Genomic DNA, 15,206 nt, shown 5'->3' with positions numbered 1-15,206 from the left:
CTCCTATCTGTCTTGCTTTAGGATTTCTGTACTTGCACTGGAGAAAATTCACCATTTTTTGATAGATCCTTAATGTCAAGCCCAAATCTTGGTTGAGCTTACTAAGTATTGGGCCTTTTCTTATTGGGCCATCTTTAGTTTTTACACTTCAGGGAACCGGCCCTTGTCCGGTTATTTTCAATTTTAGCCACATTTATTTGTACATATAAATAGAGTTAGTTGACTCTATTATTAATTAATGGATCAATTTCTGTTTACCCTGTCATATCTTAGTTCTTCTCTCTCACCGACTTAGGCGGTTAGGGTTTTCTACTTGATCCAATTCTCAAATTTCTCGTTGATTTCATAGGTTAACATGGTATCAGAGCCTTGATCCGAGTTGTCCGCAACGCTTTTCATCACTTCATTGGTTTGGTTTCTTTGGTTTCATCAATCACGATCTTCCCCCGATGATTTCAACGGTTCAGACAATGTTTGGAGTTTTCTGCAAATTTTGCCTCTACAAGATCAGGTTTCACTTTACTTGATATGAACGTTGGGATTGAGACATTGTTGTATATATTAAATAATTTCAATCTCTATTTTCAACTTTGAATTGCACGCATGGCCCCAGACTCGACTCCTACCTCCTCACCTACACCTACTGTAATTCCCCCTAGTACCTCACTTGATCCTTCCCATCCGTTGTATGTGCATGCATCAGATAATCCGGGAGTTACACTAGTAACTGTCCCTTTCTCTGATACTGGGTATGTATCTTGGAGAAAGAATGTTCTTATTGCTCTATCTGCTAAGAACAAGGCTGGGATGGTTAATCGGAGAATCACTCAGGCACCTCCTGACTCTTCTTTGTATGATCATTGGCTAAGATGCAATGACATTGTCTTTGCATGGTTGAGTAACTCAGTGTCTAGGGATATTAATGACCGTGTACTTCACTGTGACACTACAAGGGATCTTTGGAAGTATATAGAGGAGAGATAGCGTCAATCTAATGCTAGTAGATACTACCAAATTCAAAGAGAAATTGGTGGAGTCTCTCAGGATTCTAGTGACATTGCTAGTTATTACACTAGGGTAAGAAAATTATGGGATGAGCTAAAAACTACTTCATTTGGTCCAGCTTGTACATGTGGAGCAGAATCACAGTGCAGTGAAGGACAAAAGCTCATTCATTTTCTTACTGGGTTGAATGAAACATACTCCAATGTTAGAAGTAACATTCTTATGATGATTCCTGTGCCTTCTTTGAGTAAAGCCTATTCAATGTTATTACATGATAAGAGTCAAAGGGAAATTCAAGCTTCAAGATCTCCATTTCTTTCTGAATCAACTTTCTTTCATGCCAAGTCCAGTCTTGTTCAAAACACTTCAACAAATAAGTCTTACTCTCAAAAAATCAGTTTTGAGAATAAAAGGACAAACATTGTGTGCAAATACTGTAGAAAACCTGGTCACTCTATTGACAAGTGCTATAGGCTGCATGGGTTCCCTCCTGACTTCAAATTTACCAAAGGGCTGAAGGCTATAGCCTGTGTTCAACTTGATGACCCTAGAACTGATTCTTTTTCAGCTTCTGAAGCCCTATATGGAAGTCCAGTCCATGGGTTCAGTAAAGAGCAGTATCAATATCTCATGAGTCTATTCCAACAGTCTCAATTATCTGCTGTAACTCAAGATCCCGGCATTGCCTCTTCTGTTATGGGAGCATTTGCAGGTGTGTTCTGTAGTTTTGCTGTGTATTCTGGTTCTTTATGTTGTGTTTCTCAATTATAGGTTAATACTTGGATTCTAGATTCAGGAGCTACCAATTATATGACCCACATAAAGAACTTCTACACAATATTCAACCTTTACCTTGTCCTTACTTAGTAACACTTCCAAATGGTTACAAAGTAAAAGTTAATTGCACTGGTTCTTTAAAATTGTGTAATGATCTCATTTTAGCAAATGTTCTTTTAGTTTCTTCTTTTCAATTCAATTTGGTTTCTGTGCCACAGTTAGTTGATCAATTTCACTATACAACACTCTTTACTAATATTTCTTGTTATATACAGGCCCTTTCTCTGAAGAGGTCACTGAAAATTGGTAGAGCTGCTAATGGGTTGTATATTATTCATTCAGATCTTGTTGTGGAACGGTCTGTTTCATCTGTAAATACTATATCAGCTATATCTTCATCTCTCAAATGTGATTATAGTGCTTGTACAACTACTTGTAATCATGTTTCTTCTCTGAATAAAGCTAATCTTTTCTAGCATCAAAGACTAGGGCATATGCCATTTAATAGAATGAAATCTATTTCAGTTCTTTCTTATAAATTGTCTTCAAAACAATCCTTTATTTGTCATGTTTGTCCCTTAGCTAGGCAACAAAGACTCGCATTCCCTAATAGCACTATCAAGTCAACTCACTCTTTTCAACTTTTACAATGATCTATGGGGTCCTTATCATACAAGGACATATAATGGCTTTAGGTATTTCTTGACTATTATTGATGACTTTTCAAGAGTGACCTGGACATACTTGCTTTCTTGTAAGAGTAATGCTTTTTCTATTAGCAAAGCTTTTGTTTCCATGGTCCAGAATCATTTTAACTCTAAAGTTCAAACAATTAGGTCTGATAATGCATTTGAGCTAGGCTCCAGTACTCAAATATCTTCCTATTTTGTTGATTCTGGTATTTTTCACCAAACCATAATTTTCCACACTCCTAAATAAAATGGGGTTGTTGAGAGGAAACACAAACATCTCTCAGAAACATCAAGAGAGCTTTTATTTCAATCTAAACTACCGATCAAATATTGGGGTGATTGTGTGCTTACTGCCACCTACCTGGTCAACAGGTTTCCCTCTAGTGTTTTACATAACTTGTCACCTTTTGAGAAACTTCATGGTCATCCTCCTACATATTCTCATCTAAGAACCTTTGGTTGTCTTTACTTTGCTACCTTGCCAAAGGTGGGTAGGGATAAATTCCAATCTAGAGCATCTCCATGTATTTTTCTAGGCTATCCTTTAGGAAACAAAGGGTATAAGTTGCTCAATCTTACTCCTCATTCCATCCCATTCTCCAGGGATGTCATTTTTCATGAGCATATATTCCCTTATGATTCTTCTTCTCCTCCTCCTGCTTTTCCCATTTCTCCTGATCCCTTTACAAACATTTCACCTACTGTTACAACTTCTACACCTTCACATGTTCAGGTTCCTCAACCTGCCTCACTAGTGGCTTCTTCTCCTCATGATCCTCATTCCTCTTCTCCTTCTCCTTCTGCTACCCTTCCTACTGTTCCTTCTACTGTACCCCTTAGGAGATCCACTGGAGAATCTAACCCACCTGCCTCTTCAAGACTATGTCTGCTACACAGCCATTCCCGTTTTTCCTGTGAATTCCAAGGTTACCTCTACTGAGATTCACATGCATGAACCTCGGTTTTACTATCAAGCAGCACCTCATTCTGCCTGGCAGGATGCTATGATTAAAGAATTTCAAGCCTTGGAGGCAAATCAGACTTGAGACATTGTCCCTTTGCCTCCAGGAAAGAAGGCCATACCATGCAAATAGGTATATAAAATCAAACAAAGGTTTGATGGTTCAATTGAGAAATACAAGGCAAGATTGGTGATTAGAGGTGATTCTCAGAAAGAGGGCATAGACTATTTTGAAACTTTTAGTCCAATTGTCACGATCACAACTATCAAGTACCTTCTCATCTTAGCAGTCAAGCATGGTTGGGCAGTCCACCAGTTGGACGTCGACAATGCCTTTCTATATAGAGATCTCCATGAAGAGGTGACATGAAAATCCCTTTGGGTTTGACTATTGCTCCTTCTTCCTCTGATGCTCCTTTAGCTTGCAAATTGAAGAAATCCCTCTATGGTCTAAAGCAGGCTTCTAGACAATGGTTTGCAAAGCTCTCATAATCTCTCCTTTCTAGAGGTTACTCCCCTAGCAAGAATGACTCTTCTTTGTTCACCAAAATCACTGCCTCCACCATTGTCATTTTGGTAGTATATATGGATGATATCCTTTTAGCTGGTGATAATAGTAAAAAAATTGCAAACTTGAAAGCCTTTTTAGATCAACAGTTCAGAATCAAAGATCTTGGTTCTGTTCATTATTTCGTTGGTCTTGAGGTCTCTCTAGTAGAAGGTGGTTATGTAGTCCATCTGTCACAACCCGGATTTCCCACCCTCAGGAGTCGTGATGGCGCCTACTCGTGAAAGCTAGGCAAGCCAACTATTAAGGTTCTACACATTAACAATCAACCCAAGCAATTATAAGCAGTAACTATAGCTAAACAAATGAAAAGCACGGAAGAGTTAAAATAAATCCAAATACTTCATTACATGCCCACCTACGAATCTGGTGTCACAAATTTACGAACGACTAAGATTTTTACTACAAATACAAGTCTGGAAAGAAAAGTACAAATGTTCTCGGAATGAAAACAGACAGTAGAAAAGCTAAATAGGGAAGGGGGACTTTAGGCTCTGTAGACGCCAGCAAATCTACCTTGGTCTACCTGGACTGAAGGCAGCTACCTCAGCTACTCATCGGGTCCGGTATCAAAATCTGCACAAAAGAGTACAGAGTGTAGTATCAGTACAACCGACCCCATGTACTGAGTGAGTGTCGAGCCTAACCTCGGCGAAGTAGTGACGAGGCTAGGACACGACCATCATATATACCTGTGTAGTTAAATCATATACAAACAGAATCATAATAACATGAATCAACAAAATAAGGTGGGAAGGGGACATGATGCGGGGAATATCAGATTCTAACAATAAACCAATAAAGAGGCATAAAAAAGAAGCATAATGAACATCATATCTATATCAACAAGGACAATGAAATGGTAACGCATGCATGACATCGCCCTTCGTGCTTTTACTCTCGTCCTCACCATATGAAACAACAGAAAACGGCACGACATCACCCTTTGTGCATTATTCCTCACAATATAGGTGCGACATCACCCTTCGTGCATTAACTCTCAAATCATGACACGGCATCACCCTTCTGCATTAACAATCATAATATCGGTACGACATCACCCTTCGTGCATTATACTCACTCACAATATCATGCACGACATCACCCTTCGTGCTTTACACTCTTCCTCACCCAAACAATAGAAACAATACGTCCCAGCAAGGGAATCAACAATAATTTCCCGGCAAGGAAATCAACAATAACATCCCGGCAAGGGATTCAGCTATAACCAATCTCGTTTTCAACAATCACTTTACAAAATGAAACTTAACTTGAGCCAATACTCAATAATAGTCAATTACCAAGAAACTTCATAATCTTTGTTCAACATTAATAATCATCAATTTGAGCATGATCGATATATAATAGAGTCACAACAATCATGATATAAGACCCACGGGCATGCTTGACACCAACGTATATATATTCGTCACCACACTTATACGTCGTACTCGATACTAACACATAGCAAATAGACCATAACTCATATTTCCTCAAGCTAAGGTTAGGCCAAACACTTACCTCGATTCCACGGATAAGATTAAGCCTCAACTACCGCTCTACCTCTCAGTTCCACTTCCAATTCGCTTGTATCTAGTCACAAGTTACTTAATAACATTAATAAATGCTAAATAAACCAATTCTAATGCATGAAAATAGATTTCCCATTATTTTTTCCAAAAAGTCAAAAACCAACCCCGGGCTCGCTTGGTCAAAATCTGAAGTTCGAACCAAAACCCGATCACCCATTCACTCACGAACTTAAATATGCAATTAGTTTTGAAATAGGACCTCAAATTGAGGTCTAAATCCCCAAAATTTGAAAATCCTAACTTCTACCCAAAACACCTAATTTCCCATGAAAACCCCTAGATTTTGAAGTGAAAGCATGTAAAATGATGCTATGATTGAAGAAAATAAGTTAGAAATCGTTTACCTATGATTTGGGGAAGAACTCTCTTCAAGAAAATCGCCTATGGGAGTTTTAGGTTTGAAAAATTGAAAGAATAAGTTGAAATCCCGTCAAAATCCCACTTAACAGGTGTCAGATGTCGCAATTGTGACCAGGGGTTCGCAATTGCAAACCCTTTGAAATCCTGTCATCTTCGCATTTGTGAAGGAATAGTCGCATTTGCGATAAAGGGAGTTCGTATTTCCCAGCCCCGAGGTCGCAATTGCGATGAAGGCCTGCCCAGGCTTGGTTCTCGATTGTGATACTTTGATCTCATTTCCCAAGCCTGACCACTTCGGAAATGAGAAGCCTGATCTCGCAATTGCGAGATCAGAGGCCTGGGCAAAAATACCAGATGCCAGCTGAAATTTTACCAAGTCCAATTCACTCTGTGGCCTATCCAAAACTCACCCGAGCCCTCAAGGCTCCAAATCAAACATGCACGCAAGTCTAAAAACATCATACGGACTTGCTCGTGTGATCAAATCATCAAAATAATATCAACAACTACGAATTTAACCCCAAATTTATGAAATCACTTAAGAACATTGAAATTTCCCATTTTCTGAACTAAAGGTCCAATTTATACCAAACTAACTCCGATTCTTACCAAATTTCACAGATTCAACTTAATTATTATTTTAAACCTGTACCAGGCTCCGGAACTAACATACGGGACCGATACAATCAAGAACACGCAACATTTCATTTCATTTCAAAAAACCTTTATATTTTCTAGCAAACAATTTTCTTTAAAAATTCTTTTCTTGGACTAGGGACCTCGGAATTCGATTCCGGGTATACACCTAAGTCCCATATTTTACTATGGACGCTATGGGACCATCAAATTACGGGTCCGAGTCTGTTTACCAAGAATGTTGACCTTGAACGTTGACCAAATTCAACTTTAATCAATTTTAAAGGCCAATTTCATTATTTTTCTTAAATTTCACATAAAAGCTTTCTGGAAACGTGCTCAGACTGTGCACGCAAATCGAGGTAAGATAAAATAAGGCTTTTAAGGCCTCGAAACACAGTTTTGACTTCTAAAACAAGAGATGACCTTTAGGGTCATCACATTCTCCACCTCTAAATAACCGTTCGTCCTTGAGCAGACATAGAAAAGTACCTGAGTCGGTGAAAAGATGAGGATAATGGCTCCGCATATCGGATTCGGACCCCAGGTCGCTGCCTTAACAGGCTGACCTCTCCACTGCACACGAACTGAAGGAAAATTCTTCGATCTCAACTGACAAACCTGCCGGTCTAGAATAGCCACTGACTCTTTATCATAGGTCAAGTACTTGTCCAACTGGACAGTGCTAAAGTCTAACATGTGGGATGGATCGACGTGATACTTCCGAAGCATGGACACATGAAAACTAGATGCACTGCTGATAAACTCGGCGGCAACGCAAGATTGTAAGACACCTCTCCCACTCGATCAAGAATCTCAAAAGGACCGATGAATCTAGGGCTTAGCTTGCCCTTCTTCCCAAATCTCATCACGCCCTTCATGGGCAACACCCAAAGCAACAATCGCTCCCCGATCATGAATGCCACATCGCGAACCTTGTGGTCTGCATAACTCTTTTGCCTGTACTGAGCTGTACGAAGCCTATCTTGATGATCTTAACCTTATATAAGGAATCCTGAACTAAATCTGTACCTAACAACTGAGCCTCTCCCGGCTCAAACCATCCAACCGGCGACCGACACTGCCTACCATATAATGCCTCATAGGGAGCCATCTGGATGCTTGACTGGTAACTATTGTTGTAGGCAAATTATGCTAATGGCAAGAACTGATCCCACAAACCTCCAAAGTCAATAACACATGCTCAGAGCATATCCTCCAAAATCTGAATAGTACGCTCGGACTGTCCGTCCGTCTGAGGATGAAATGTTATGCTCAATTCGACCTGAGTACCCAACTCACGCTGAACTGCCTTTCAGAAATGCAAGGTAAACTGTGTACCTCGGTCAGAAATAATAGACACGGGCACACCATGAAGACGAAAAATCTCCCGGATATAAATCTCTACCAACCGCTCCGAAGAATAGGAAACTGCCACAGGAATGAAATGCACTGACTTAGTTAGATATCCACAATAACCCATACCGCATCGAACTTCCTCTGAGTCCATGGGAGTCCAACAACGAAATCCATAGTGATACGCTCCCACTTCCACTCAGGAATCTCAATCTTCTGGAACAACCCACCAGGTCTCTGATGCTCGTACTTTACCTGCTAACAATTCAAACACCGAGCTACATATGCAACAATATCCCTCTTCATCCTCATCCACCAACAATGCTGCCGCAAGTCCCGATACATCTTAACGGCGCCCGGATGAATGGAATACCGGGAACTCTGGGCCTCCTCTAAAATCAACTCACGAAGTCCATCCACATTAGGCACACAAATACGACCCTGCATCCTCAACACCCCATCATCTCCAACTGTGACCTTCTTGGCACCTCTGTGCCGCACTGTGTCTGTAAGGACAAGCAAATGAGGATCATTATACTATTGATCTCTGATACGCTCAAATAATGAAGAACAAGCGACGGTGCAAGCTAGCACATGGCTGGGCTCTGAAACATCTAACCTCACAAATTGATTGGCTAAGGCCTGGACATCCAAAGCAAGTGGTCTCTTACCGACCGTAATTTATGCAAGACTGGCCATACTGGCTGACTTCCTACTCAAAGCATCAGCCACTACATTGGCCTTCCTCGAATGATACAAGATGGTGATATCATAGTCTTTCAATAGCTCCAACCACCTTCTCTGCCTCAAATTTAGCTCCTTCTGCTTGAACAAGTATTGCAAACTTCTGTGATCCGTGAACACCGCACACGACATGCCATATAAATAATGCCTCCAAATCTTAAGTGCGTGAACAATGGTTGCTAGCTCCAAATCATGAACTAGATAATTCTTCTCGTGGATCTTCAACTGTCGTGAAACATATGCAATAACAATGCTATTCTGCATCAACACCGCACCAACTCCAATACAAGATGCATCACAATACACTGTATATGGCCCTGAACCTGTAGGAAATACCAACACTGGCGCCGTAGTCAAAGTTGTCTTGAGCATTTGAAAGCTTGCCTCACACTCGTTCGACCACCTGAACTAGGCACCCTTCTGGGTCAACCTAGTCATCGAGGCTGTTATAGATGAAAACCCCTCCACAAACCGACGGTAATAGCCTGCCAAACCCAAGAAACTCCGGATCTATGTAGCTGATATGGGTCTAGGTCAGTCCTTGACTGCCGCAATCTTCTTAGGATCCACCTGAATACCCTCTACTGATACCACATGACCCAAAAATGCAACTGATCTCAACCAAAACTCACATTTCGAAAACTTAGCATATAATTGACTATCCCTCAGAGTCTGGAGAACGACTCAAAGATGCTACTCATGATCCTCCCGGCTACGGGAATAGATCAAAATATCATCAATGAAGACAATCATGAAGGAATCTAAATAAGTCTTGAACGCTCGGTTCATCAAATCCATGAAAGCTGCAGAGGCATTTGTCAACCTAAATGACATCACTAAGAACTCATAATTCTCGTACCGAGTGCGAAAAGCTATCTTAGGGACATCGGATGTCCTATTCCTCAACTGATGGTATCCACATCTTAAATCAATCTTCGAAAACACTTTGGAACCCTGAAGATGATAAAACAAATCATTAATCCTCGATAATGGATACTTATTCTTGATTGTAACCTTGTTCAATTGTCGATAGTCTATTAATAACTAGGGATTTTGACGCATTTTATGCTCCTTCTTGCTTGCGCTTTGATTATAAATTCATACAAAATAGTCCCAAAAGGCTCATAAGTTGTACTTGATTGCAGGTTTGATCAACAAAGTGACAAGATGTTAAAGATCAGCTCAAAAGGAGTGAAACTTGCACAAGTACCAAAGACAAGACAAACTCAGGAAAATAGGTACTTTGTGCGGTCTGCACTAGAGAGGTTCAGAGATTTAGCATTTCAGGCTTCGAAGCAGTGCGGCCGCACTACAATTTTGAGCGGTCCGCGGTGGACCTCTGCGTCTGCACTCCCATTCTGTGCGGTCCGCGGATACAAGGTTCAGAGAGATGCCAAGTTCAGAGGTTCAAGCCTGTGCGATCCGCGGTCGAGTTTGTGAGGACCGCGCTAGAAGCCTCCGTGGCCGCAATCCATTTTGTGTGGTCCGTGGAGCCTGGGTTCAGAGAGTCAAGATTGCAAGTTCAAGAGCCTAGTGCAGCCGCACACCATTTTGTGCGGTCCGCACTAACCCCGCCGGGGCAATTTTGTCCAGTTTTTCCAGCTTAATATAAATAGAACCTTTTTCCATTTTTAGGGCATCAGATATTATCAGACGTTAGCTGCGCTCGTGAGAAGACTTTTCTTTGCCATTTTGGGCATTTTTACTTAGTTTTTATCATTAAATCTTTGTATTTACCTTAGCAATTAATTAATATGTCTTTATCTTCATCTATTTCTTTGTTTTTCTCTTCAAGCATGAGTAGCTAGACCCATTAGCTAGGGTTGTGGCTCAACCCTAGTATGGGTAATTGATGGGTGTTGTGATTTAAGGTTAGATTGACTATGAGTATTTGTTATTTGGGTCAATTTCATGGTTTAATCTATGAATTAGTGTTTGCAAACACTAGTTTGTGCTAAGTTAACTTGGGTTCTTCTTGAGAAAGAGAGCCTAAGTCTCCGAAATGGACCCAACAAGGAATTGGGATGGACTCAAGAGAATTGATAGCCCCAATTAAAAGGTTAAACCTCGAGAGAGTAATACCCGACTTGAACCCCAGTTGCTTGAGCAAATTTGCCTACCCTATTGGTCTTGAGAAAGTCAATTGGGCAAAATCACTCTCTCTACTGAGAGGTGTGAGAGTGGATAAAATTGTGCAATGGTTATCGCATATTCCCCAATCATGTCAATCATTCTTTAGGTTCAATTACCCGTTAATTGGCCACCTAGGAGGATGCCACTACCTTAGTGCCTTTTAAACTATTAGATACAACTTGTAGCAATTTACTCGTAGTTAATCTAGTAGCAATTATAATTTGTAGTTTGATAATAGTAGAATATAAAGAAAACCCAAAAATGATTAGAAGTGATATTTGGAACAAATACGCAATTTCAACCTAAATAGATACTCGACTCCATTCCTATCTCTATGTGGAAATCGATCCCGACCCACAAATCGGGTAAAAGACATTGCGACCCTCTCTTCCTACTTTTTAGTAGTGTGGAGTAGGCTGCAATTAACCTTTTGGCGCCATTGCCGGGGAGCTAACGGTTTTGGCTATCAATTTAGTTAGTTTTGTGTATTGTTTTTCTTTCCTTCTTTGTTACTTACTTGTTTGTGTCACTACTCAGGTACCAACATGGCTTTAAACAATGCTAATGACCCTTTTGGAAACGTGATAGCGGGGGAGGAGGTAGATGATCTTGAGTAAGATGAGGTGCCTCTTGCACCTCAAGGACAACGTAGAGGCCGCTATGCCAATGCGAATCCAAATGACAATATTCCAGACCCTCCTCCGCCACCTCCAAGAGTGGCTCCTAGAGTGCTTCCGAACCAGGGTTATGCAAGTGCTATTGTCCCACCCAAAATCCGGGCGGGCAACTTTCAGATAACCAATATGATGTTGACCTTACTTGAGCAACGTGGGTGCTTCACGGGCGCTGCGAATCAAAATGCCTACAAACATCTCAAGGGGTTTGTAGATACATGTTGGTGGAGCAAGCAAACGAATGTATCCAAAGATGCGCTGAGATTGAGACTTTTCCCGTTCTCACCTTCAGGGGAAGGCATTAGACTGGCTCGAGAGACACCCTAACCATTCCATCACAACTTGGGACGAGTTGGCGGATAAGTTTATTTCCAAATTCTTCTTTTCTAGTCATATGGCGGCACTTCGAGATGAAATGTTAGCCTTCAAGCAAGAGCCAACGGAACCTTTGCATGAGATTTGGGAGCGGTATAGATCGATGGTGAAGGAACGCCCAAATAATAATATGACCGAGGCCATGATCCAACAAACCTTATACCGGGGCATAAATACAACAAATCAATGCATTGTTAACCAATTGGATAGGGGTAATTTTATGATGTTTCTTATGATGAGGCATGTGATGTAGTTGATGAAATGGCGGACACTTCTTCAGCATGGCAGAGTAGAGAAAATGTGCCTCAAGGTGACCCTACGGTTATCCATTTGCACAAGGAATTATATGATCACGAGCAAGTGATAGCTGAGCTTACTACTACTATGAACCAATTGGCTAAGGCGTAGTTGCAACAAGTTCAGAATCCTCGCCAAGTGAATGCCATAAAGGGTGTTAGTATGCTTGTCAACAAGAGAAGGCAAAGGTGGCAACAAAATCAAGGGAATTCTGAGCAATATGATGATACATGTGATGGGTTTTAAAATGATGCTTATGATGATCAAAGCTAAGAGGTACAATATGTCAACAACTATCAAGGCAATAGAGGCAACTCTTCAAACCAACAATAGCGACCCCAAGGAAATTGGGGAAATCAACAACAAGGTAGTGGTAATTGGAACAACAACAACCAAAACAATAATTGGGGTAATCAAAACAACAACCAATGCAATTGGAATGTAAATAACAACAATTGGGGCAACAATAACAATCAAGGTGGGTGGAACAATAACAGAAACTAAGGCAACCGGGGGAAAGGCTTTCGAAGTCCCCCAATGTACCAACAACCGAACAATCTACCCCCTTTCCCTTCTCAAGGTCCTAGTTCTTCTGATAATGATATGGGTAGAATTGAAATGATGTTCGAGCAGATGATGAAGAGGAATGTGGATTCTGATGCACAGTTAGCTTCTCACAACACCTCTATCCGAAACTTGGACGTACAATTAGGCCAATCTCTTAGTCATTGAATACTCACCCGAAGGGTGCTCTACCAAGTGATACGGAGTGAACCCAAAGGGTGGGAACAATCATGTTATGGAGGTCACAACAAGATGTGGGAGAGGCGGTGATGTGAATGCCTCTAAGCAAAAGCAAGTTGTGGATGATGATGTTGAGTTGCAAGATGACGAAGTCCCTTTGGTAGTTGAAAATGTGGTTGATGAAAATGTGAACAATGAAGTGAGGATTAATATTCAAGAAGTCGAGGTGGAAACCTAAAATGATGTGAACCCGTCTAGGGAACACATAATTGACATGCCGAAGCCGGTTGTGCCAAAAGCCAAGGCTCCTTTGCCAAGGCCACCTCCACCTTATCCTCAAAGGCTCGCGAAGTAGAAGAATGATAATCAGTTTAAAAAGTTCATTGACATGATGAAGAGCTTATCTATTAATGTGCCTTCGGTGGAGGCACTTGAACAAATCTCTCAGTCATTGAATACTCACCCGAAGGGTGCTCTACCAAGTGATACGGAGTGAACCCAAAGGGTAGGAATAATCATGTTATGGCGGTCACAAAAAGAAGTGGGAGAGGCAGTGATATGAATGCCTCTAAGTAAAAGCAAGTCGTGGATGATGATGTTGAGTTGCAACATGATGAAGTCCCTTTGGTAGTTAAAGATGTGGTTGATGAAAATGTGAACAATGAAGTGAGGATTGATATTCAAGAAGTCGATGTGGAAACCCAAAATGATGTGAACCCGTCTAGGGAATACATAATTGACATGCGGAGCTGGTTGTGCCAAAAGCCAAGGCTCCTTTGCCAAGCCCACCTCCACCTTATCAGGCTCGTGAAGCAAAAGAATGATAATTAGTTTAAAAAGTTCATTGACATGATGAAGAGCTTATCTATTAATGTGCCTTTGGTGGAGGCACTTGAACAAATGTCGGGTTATGCAAAATTCATGAAAGACTTGGTTACAAAGAAGCATTCTATGGATTGTGAAACTATAAAGATGACTCACCAAGTTAGTGCTATAGTGCATTCAATGGCCTCGAAGCTTGAAGATCCCGGTGCTTTCACCATTCCTTGCACCATTGGGAGTGCGGACTTCGCAAAAGCTCTATGTGACTTTGGGAGCTAGTATCAATTTGATGTCATACTCGGTTTTCAAAACTTTGGGTATCGGGCAACCTAGACCAACTTCAACGAGACTTCAAATGGCGGACCGATTGATGAAGCAACCTTTGGTCATTATTGATGACGTGCTTGTCCTCGTGGACAAATTCATTTTGCCGGCCGACTTTGTCATTTTGGATTGTGAAGTAGACTATGAGGTTCCTACTATCTTGGGTAGACCTTTCCTTGCAACGGGGGAGGCATTGGTTGATGTTGAAGCGGTTGAGCTCACTTTCCGAGTGGGTGATGAAAAGGTCGTTTTCCATGTTTGCAAGTCTATGAAGAAATCCAATAGCACTGAGGTGTGCTCATTTGTAGACCTTGTCACAGCTGTGATTGTGGATGATACTAGTGTTATGATCAACGTGAAGGATCCTCTTGAGGCTGTGATATTAAATCTTGATGTCAATGAGGATGCAAGTAGGGTGGAGTGCGTGAATGCCTTACATGGGATGGGCTCTTATTCTTATGATCCTAGAAAATTGTCTTTGGATCTTGAAAACCGAAAAACTCCAACAACAAAACCATCAATTGAGGAGCCACCGGTGTTGGAATTGAAACCACTTCCTCCACACCTCAGGTATGAATTCTTGGGCTCAAACTCTACTTTACCAGTTATTCTTTCATCCTGCCTTACTAACATACAGGTTGAGGCCACTTTGGCGGTGCTTCAAAAGCAAAAAAGGGCAATTGGATAGACTATAGCTGACATTCGGGGAATAAGCCTCGCATTTTGTATGCACAAAATTATCTTGGAGGATGATGCAAAGCCTTCCTTGGATCATCAAAGAAGATTGAACGGGGCTATGCAAGAAGTGGTGAAGAAAGAAGTGATCAAATAGTTGGATGCCGGGGTTGTGTACCCCATTTCTGATAGCTCATGGACTTCTCCGGTGCAATGTGTACCGACGAAGGGTGGTATGACTGTGGTGACCAATGACAATTATGAACTTATTCCTACTCGGACAGTCACAGGTTGGAGGGTTTGCATGGACTACCGGAAGCTAAACAAGGTGACCTGAAAGGACCATTTTCCATTGCCATTCCTTGACCAAATGCTTGATCGTCTCGTGGGGCGTGCTTTTTTTTATTGCTTTTTGTATGGGTACTCGGGGTATAATCAAATCTTAATTGCCCTGGAGGACTAAGAGAAGAC

The 15,206-nt window shown here is 41.2% G+C and overlaps 1 protein-coding gene across 1 annotated transcript; it reads left to right on the top strand.

Moving 5' to 3' along the window:
- The first annotated feature begins 460 nt into the window (after window positions 1-460).
- LOC104233531 (uncharacterized) lies at window positions 461-2,235 on the top strand. Its single transcript, XM_009786935.2, has 3 exons — window positions 461-511; window positions 1,124-1,717; window positions 2,058-2,235. The coding sequence occupies exons 2-3, from the start codon at window positions 1,228-1,230 to the stop codon at window positions 2,090-2,092; spliced, it is 525 nt and encodes a 174-aa protein (XP_009785237.1). The 5' UTR covers window positions 461-511; window positions 1,124-1,227; the 3' UTR covers window positions 2,093-2,235.
- Window positions 2,236-15,206: the final 12,971 nt, after the last annotated feature.

This window comes from Nicotiana sylvestris, chromosome 2, assembly GCF_000393655.2.
Source record: "Nicotiana sylvestris chromosome 2, ASM39365v2, whole genome shotgun sequence".
Classification (NCBI taxonomy): Eukaryota; Viridiplantae; Streptophyta; class Magnoliopsida; order Solanales; family Solanaceae; genus Nicotiana; species Nicotiana sylvestris.
Note: the sequence above shows the minus strand (reverse complement) of the source record. Positions and strands in the feature narration are given on the sequence as shown.

Bases quoted from the DNA above. Each gene is read 5' to 3' on its own strand.
- LOC104233531 (XM_009786935.2), top strand. From the start codon at position 1,228: ATGATGATTCCTGTGCCTTCTTTGAGTAAAGCCTATTCAATGTTATTA. The intron at 1,718-2,057 runs GTGTGTTCTGTA...TGTTATATACAG, and splicing joins TGTTATGGGAGCATTTGCAG to GCCCTTTCTCTGAAGAGGTC.